At 32.9% G+C, this 8514-nt stretch overlaps 1 protein-coding gene across 1 annotated transcript; it reads left to right on the plus strand.

Moving 5' to 3' along the window:
* Positions 1 to 6853: 6853 nt before the first annotated feature.
* LOC124078370 (olfactory receptor 4P4-like) lies at positions 6854 to 7768 on the plus strand. Its single transcript, XM_046423123.1, has one exon. The coding sequence runs from the start codon at positions 6854 to 6856 to the stop codon at positions 7766 to 7768; it is 915 nt and encodes a 304-aa protein (XP_046279079.1).
* Positions 7769 to 8514: the final 746 nt, after the last annotated feature.

The raw sequence follows: 8514 nt of genomic DNA on the forward strand, positions 1-8514 counted from the left end.
TGACAATGAAACTCAAGAGTAGATTTGGACTTATATGATTATTTTTTAGCAAAGTTAAGTCAGGAATTTAGGAAGAAAAAAATAGCTTTTGCCACACAGGGTGGTGAAACTAGTGGATGGTTTTGTACTATATACAGAACAAAGAAACAATTAAACAAAAAATAACTCCTTTATAACTTAAAGCCAGTAAAAATTTAATTCACAATAGATCATAGACATGTAAAATTTGAAAGTAAAGCATTTAAAATTCTATGTAGAAGATTTTATGATCTTTAAATAAACAATTAGTTTTTACATGAAATAACATACGAATGAGCCATTAATAAATGATCAATTGAACTTCATTGAAATTAAAATATTTACAAAAGAAAGAATGTGGCTTTGGTTGAATTACACATTTGAAGCCTTAAATGCAATACCTTTCATATTTCTAGGGTATCCTGGAGTGTGTGTTTGTAGGGTTAGGAGGTTAGAGGGATGACAAGCAATCTTCCGTAAAGTAGTTTTAATGAAGTTTGGTCACCAATGAGCATAATTTTGAAGTTGAAAAACTGTACAACACAGGGTTTTGAAATCTTTTTACTAAAGTACTAACTCATTTACTCAGGAATCCTTAGCTTTCAAAGTCTTGAAGAAAACTCTTCAGAAAAATCTATTTCATCATTTTTCTGATATCTAGCTGTTTAAGCTAGCTCTTAAGACTCTAGAAGCTTCTGTGTGAATAATAGTTATGTCAAGTTACAAGTATAGAATATATGATGAATGTAAAACACCAGTAATCTCTTTAAAAAGTTTTACTATTATTTTGGTAAATAGTTTAATACCAATAGTATCAGGTATATGTAATTGGATTTCCTGAAGTTTTAAAAGTCTGAGGAATTATAAAATCTATGGATTTGTCTATGCTGTTAATTACCCACCAACTGAATCAGTGCGTGTGGGTGAGATGGAGCATCAACAACCATGGATTCCCAGAAGGAAGAACAAGTAGAATACAACTTTGCTGCCCTTTGAGTACCATCTTCCTCTGAATATTCCATATATTCTTCACCTTATGATGGATGAATTCTTTAACTCATGTACAATTATGGGAAAAGAAGCTTTATTAATTTATTTTTTATTTTTCCTTTTCCTCTTCTTTCATTCCTCAACCATCTATGCCCAAAGTGTTACTCTCTGTCAACAGTTAATTTATAACTAGTTGTAATCTTGTAGTTCATTGATTTTATTGACCTATTAACTCTCCACTACTTAGAATCTCAGTAATAGACCATGTCTGAAAAATGAACATCTGTCTCTGGTTCTCTTTGTCCATCCCCATCTCAGATGTTCCTAGAAGGTAACATAATACTATTATAGACTTTGTCATTTCCCTTCCCATCCTCAGAAATCTGGAAGAGCACAGACCAGGAACTGTCCTGAACTGCTCTGTCTGGCTATGGCATTATGGGACCTCCAGGGAACTAGTACCTAAACCAGATTAATCCACAGGTGGAAGGAACACACAAAGGGGCACCAGAAACCATTACCATGGACAGGGGCTTGGATGCATTTAATCAAAATTGGTTTGAAAATCTCATGAGACAGGAATATAACTTCTTAGAGCTTTCAAAGACATATTAATTATTGCTTGACATTTAAATTTATATGTTGCTTTTGGTAAACTAATTTTCTTTAGGAAAAGAGTGCTAAGACTTAAGAATGTACATTCAATTTTGAAGGAATCTAAAATATCTTTTGATCATTTATTTAGTCTGTGCTCTTATTAAAAATGCTGTTTGATTGAAATTCAAATTTCCTAGCTTGCTTCCTTGATGGATGAATGTATATTCTTCCTTTGTTACTGATAATTTTAGCAAATATTTGAGGTCCCTTCCTCTTGGAAATCCTTAAACATTTAAGATCTGTAAATTTTGGGGGGAATGCTAATGTTGGTAAATTGAATTACTGTATAATTTTCTTAAATGTATTGTATATTTTGATGCTGAGATACATTGCTCAAATGAGTATCTTGGGGCTGAACATTTCCTGATCTTCACATAAATCCAACCTGGCAGTGAGACCTGATGGTCAGTGTATTACTGTGTTGCTCTGGTTGTGGGGAGTCCCATCACCCACTGTGCTGGGGTGAGAATGTGCTTTTGTCATTGATTCTATAAATTTCATTATGAGTATTTGAACACCTTAGTAGCATATGATAATTTTTACTATAAAAAGTTTTATCATACTTAAAACTTACTGAGTATTATATGTAAGCAGAATTTCGATTAAGAACAAAATAATCATTAAGAACATATAAAGTAGGTTGTGAATATCTAAGTTTCTAAGTCTTGTACTTTCTACATATTCCCACTAAGAAATTACCCAGTTTAGACTGGCTCAGTGTGCATGACATCCCAGCTACTCATGGGGCTGAGGCAGGGTGATGGCAAGTTTGAGGTCAGCCTGGGGAATCTAGCAAGACTCTCCTTCAAAATTAAAAATGAAAGTAAATAAATGAATAAATTTTTAATGTGCAATGAGTGTGGTTATCCTCTCATACTATCAGTATGTTGGCGTTAATGATATACTTTTTTCACCCTGGTGTATGCATGGGGAACATCATGGAATACTTTTATCTTTTAAGTTCTATCATCCACACCATAGCCATGAGTTACATGAATGTTCTTGGCAAGAGAAGCTAGGTCTTGGTCCTGATATTGATTGTCACCAATTTCACTGAACAATCTACATTAAGCCTGGATATTACTGTTGATAACAATCCACGTTTGGAATGACAAATTCCTATCTCTGCTTCTCTTTGCTCCTCCTCATTCCCATCTCATATATTCCTGGAAAATAACCTACTACTATTCCACAGGCTTTGTTTTCCTCCCTCTTTCAGAATGCAGATGAACATAAAGCAGGCAGAATTTCCTGAAGTGCCCTGTGTAACCAGCATCTTGTCTTCTCCAGAGAAGCAAAGTTGATACAGGCAAAAGTAGGTGAAAAGAAAAGTTACAGCCAGTAAATGCACAGAGGCACGAGGGCATTGCCTCTGACAGCCGCTCAGAGGCACTTGATGAATATCTGTTTATGCCTCTGGGAATGCATGTTCTTAGAGTTTGCGTCTATTAATTCTTATATTGTCACAAAGTTTAAATTCTCCTCTTCTGAACCAAAATTTCATCAGGAATAGGTATAAAATGAATCACTCCTAAGACTTAAAATGGCATTTGCTTTTCTGAGAAATTCAAAATGTATTTCTTTGTTCTGTGAGGCTTGCATTTTTAATGATTAATGGATATTTATGGATGAAAACCTACAAAAGATTTTAAGACTGTTAACATTCAGAAGTGCTTGGAGAGAATTAACCTAAATGTGTTTGCAAATCTCTGTATGCTATTAGATTTAGAGACCTTGAGAACAATTGGCAGGAAAGCAACCTTCCTCACCCAGTCTACCGCTATCCTGACAGTGAATCAGCCTTGATAGTCTTCGAATTACCCATGACACTGCTATGGAGGCTATACATGTTCTTTAAATGTACTGTATTTAATTTTTATTCTTAAGAATATAATTTCTTGAATATTTTCATTGGTGCATTGTAATTATACATACAGACAACATAATTTGTTGACTCTCTTTCTCCAGTACCTTCCTTTTCGTTCACCTCCTTTCACCTCCTGCATGAACCACTTGCACTACTCTACTGATCTCCCATCAGTTACGGTTTTCATTATTTTAATTACTACATTAACATTGTATATATAAGCGGGATTCATTGTGTGAAGGGACATAGCATAATGTGATAGATTGTGTTTCCAGTACTTTCTCATGCCTTTCACCCACCCTCTCTATCTCCTTTCTCTACTTTATTGAACACTATGATTTCTTTCACGATATAAGGCAATTTGATTACTATGAAAACATGATATCTAGTTTAAGTTTTTAGTACATATTATTCACAAGCAGAACAACAGATGAAAAGGAGAATAGGTGAGGCAAATATCTCATTAAAATCTTCAAGTTGCAGTGAACTTCATTGAGGCCCAACTTAGTGCTTTACGTACCTACCCATATTCTGAACAGCCTGGTTTAACTTTGACATCTTCAAACAGGAAAAATTATTCCCAACTTTCAAAAAACGTGCCACATTAAAGTGCATTATAATCATCAGATTAATCTAAGGTAAGTTTACTGCATGTTGTATTCTGATACCAGATATAGCAAATTTGAAGTTATAAGAACATTTATTTTTATTATCTTGATAGTAAAATCAAGAAGAATGTAAACTTTGTATTCAACCTTACCAAAGAAATCAAGTAATAATTTTAGTATAATTTTAAAATGCATGAAAAAGTTTATGTTAGTCACTAGCAATATCCAAACCAAAAAAAAAAAAAATCTCACAGTAATTTTAGTTTTAGCAATGGGTTGTTGAAATGGAAATTTCTCCTTATTACCCTCAGTATATCTGTTTTGTTATGTTACGTGTGCATGGAAATGTCAGAAACTGCTCATACAAAACCCAAGATAAAATTAATGTGTGATTGTTAATCATGTATGAGACTAAGGTGTTTTCATAATGTTTCTGTGTTCCTTATTATAATTCTGCATTGTGTGATAATATCTCAATTTATAGATGCAGAAAATGAAACTTACAAGAAGCTAACAATTATGTCAAGATTCACAAGTGGTATAGAAGGGAAGAAAGTTAATTCTGTTTACTGGGTTCCTTGTTAAATTTTTCTGATGTATAAAAATGTCTGATGTATTAGGCTGATGCTTAATAAAACTAATGAAAATAATATTTACACAGCATCTATGTTTATATTGGGTGATTAACTTCTCATAAAATATTAGTAAGATTACTCTGATTTTAATTTTTACACTAATCCTAGATAACTATTGTAATAATGAAAATAATCTAATTATAAGGATAAAGTCCACTTACTGTATAATCTCTGAATATTATAAACATATAGGTACTTGGTTATTTTTATATATTCAGATGTTAATAGCTGTAGAATAACTATTTAAGTCGAAACACTTCACTATCTAGTTTGTTGTTTTTTTTTTTTTAATTTCTCCATGCTTCAATCACTTTGTTGACAGAATTCTAGCCACATATGAAACAAATGCACATATGAAATATTATACTGTCACAATTTATGATGCCAATTAATTTAAAAATTGAAAAGCTATGATCAAGTTAATATTATGGCTTAGGACAGCAGTTCTCACCAATTGTATTCAACATGACTTTTCCCTCTGCTAACAGCAGTGATAATGAGAGCATGTTCCCTAAATATATAGGACGACATTTTAAGAGCCTTTGTGAGTAAAATATCCATTATGACCACAAAACAAGTCATAATCTGAATTTAAGAAATGCATATTTTGCTAAGTTGAAAAACAAAAAGTTACACAGAATTGATTAGAATACTAAATACTTAACAAACATAGGAGACCTGGAGGTTATTGGTATGGTGTTGGAGGGGAGGGAAGGAAAGAAAAGACATTTGGGAATAAAATTGCTCATGCTGTGCTATGTACTTGTATGAATATGTCAAAATTAACCCCCCTCTTATTTATAAATATGATGTATCAATAAAAGGCAAAAAGAATGTTGGGTCACATGCTTATATTAACTTCTAGACACATTCACATAAATACTCAGAAAGACAACTTGGTTGGTGTGGTAACCTGTCAGCTTGCATCTTCTTGCAGGCTGAGATGAGGATTCTGAAGCATTTCCTCTCACTGCAGCCCTACATTGCACCCTATTCTGCTTTGGTAGCAAGAATGCAAATAGCTTAAATCAGGATAGCTTGAGAACCAGGATATTGGTCCCATAATATCTACAGGGCAGTATTTTATGATCCAAAGAAATAGTTGGATTCTCTTGATCTGTGCTTCCTTTACTGAAAATCAGGAATTTGGATACTCTAATTGATGGGAGAATTTGTTTACCAGCCTATTTCTCTAACTATAATCTTTATTCTGTTTTAGGTAAACTACCTATCTATTACTAATATGCCATCTCATTATAATCCCCTTAGTTGTAAAAGAATAAGGAAAATTCTGGTAAATAAATAAAAAAATATTAAAGTCCTGTTGTTATTAAGTTTTTAAAATATGTTTTAGTTGTAGTTGGATATTTATTTATTTATTTTTATGTGGTGCGAAGGATCAAACCCAGTGCCAAACACATGCCAGACAAATGCTCTACTGCTGAGCTACAACCCCACCCAACCCCTGTCATTGTTAACTCTTGAGCACAATAAACCTGATAATTATTTTCATTTTGTTGTATAATATTGTTATATTATATAAATTATTATTTATATTAAATATGATTACATATACATCCATCGACACCTGTTAGTAAGGCTTATGTAAATATTTTTTTATCTGTATTAATATATGTCATAGATTATATAATATAATTTATACAAAATGTCACATATACATACATATATATGTTTATACATAATGTCATATATATGTATATATATACATATATATATATATATATATATGTATATGCACATGTGTATTTGGAATGCTTACAACAATACTAATGTCATAATGGGAGGAAAATTAAAAAATGGGTAAAAAAAGAAAATGGGTGAAATATTTTTTCTTGAGAATAGACTTGTATAGTTGGAAATATTTCTTTTTGCACTGTATGATTCATTTTTAATGCCATACCTATTATCTTTTCATCACCCAAAGTGATTTTAAAGGCACAGATTTTAAATTTGTGAATGACTGCATTTGCTTATGTGTATATAAGTTTGCCATAGCAAATTCACATCTTCTTTCTTTTCAGATACTAACTCACATTTTAGAAGACAAACTGAGATACATGGAAAACCAGAGGAATGTCTCAGAATTTATTCTTTTAGGACTTTCTGATGAATGGAGCATACAAACATTATGTTTTGTGCTCTTCTTATTCTGTTACGTTGCCCTTTTGGTGGGAAACCTTCTGATCCTTATCTCTATTCGGTGCAGCCCTCTATTTCACCAGCCAATGTACCATTTCCTCTGCCACTTGTCTTCTATGGACATCTGCTATACTTCTTGTGTGACACCCAAACTGATTGGTGACCTGCTTGTGAAAAGGAAAACCATTTCCTATGGTAACTGCATGTTGCAAGTCTTTGCCATACATTTTTTTGGAAGCATCGAAGTCTTCATCCTCACAATCATGGCCTTCGATCGCTATGTTGCCATCTGCAGACCTCTTCACTACCTGATTATCATGAGCAAAGCAAGGTGTAATCTCCTGGTTCTAGCTGCTTGGGCTGGTGGGGCTCTCCATTCCTTTCCTCAGTTGTTTATAGCAATCCAGCTGCCCTTATGTGGCCCTAATGAAATCGATCACTATTTCTGTGATATTTTTCCTTTGCTAAAAGTTGCCTGCAGTGATACCAGTACTGCGGGTGTCCTTGTGGTTGCTAATTCAGGAATGGTTACCTTAGTGACATTCGTGGTTTTGTTTGTTTCTTATGTCATCATACTGTGCACTTTAAGACATCATTCAGCTGAAGGAAGGCGCAAAGCCCTCTCTACTTGTGGGTCTCATGTCACTGTGATAATTTTATTTTTTGGACCTTCAATCTTTGTCTATCTTAGACCTCCTACCACTTTTCCAGAAGATAAAGTGTTTGCACTATTTTACACCATCATTGCTCCTATGTTCAATCCCTTAGTCTATACTTTGAGAAACACAGAGATGAAGAATGCCATGAAAAAAGTCTGGTGTCAAACATCCTAGATAAATTTTCAAGAAATGTGTGTAGAATCATGGAGCTAGAACTTGATCTCGGTGATTAATTACACTGTAGGTGTTATTTTATGAACAACATAAGTAGGTTTAGGAGTAAAATATAACTACTGTCTAACACTAATTCTGTTGTGCAAAAATGCGTCAGAAATGTAGTTATTTTGTGGTTTAATTAGATGGTGTGAGTAGGGTTACATGTGTAAAAATAATTTAGGATGCAGTAACTGAGATAATTCTGAGCAGTGAATTATGACATAAAGAAGAAAACCTTAATGATAATTTAACTATAAATTTTAGGATTAGTGGCTAGGCTTCGTTATGAAAGTTCTCTGTGTCATATGAAAAGTTATACTCTATAAGTTAAATAATGAGCTTTAACTTGTGATAGGATTTTTACCTAAAAGATCTTCAGTGGCATTAGAAATCCATTATATAAGAAATCAATATAATAATAGTATAATAATAAAATTGGTTTAAAGTAGTTGCTGAGCATCAACTCTGCTGACTAGCATCACTAAACATTACTAGCAAAGGTAGCACAAAATTAATTACTCAGAATGTTGGTAACTTACTCATTGCTGTCCTATATTTGAGCATTTAAAAAAATTCATAAATGAAATGAAGCTTGAAATTTCAGAAATTAATAGGACAATAATTAGTCAATAATTAGAAAATAATAAGCGGGTCACTACTTTGAAGTCAGCCTGGGTAATTTAGTGAGAGCTTATCTCAAATGT

The sequence above is a fragment of the Marmota monax genome, unplaced genomic scaffold (genome assembly GCF_021218885.2).
Source record: "Marmota monax isolate L192 unplaced genomic scaffold, Marmota_monax_Labrador192_F-V1.1 WCK01_AAM20220418_F8-fsc00441, whole genome shotgun sequence".
NCBI lineage: Eukaryota > Metazoa > Chordata > Mammalia > Rodentia > Sciuridae > Marmota > Marmota monax.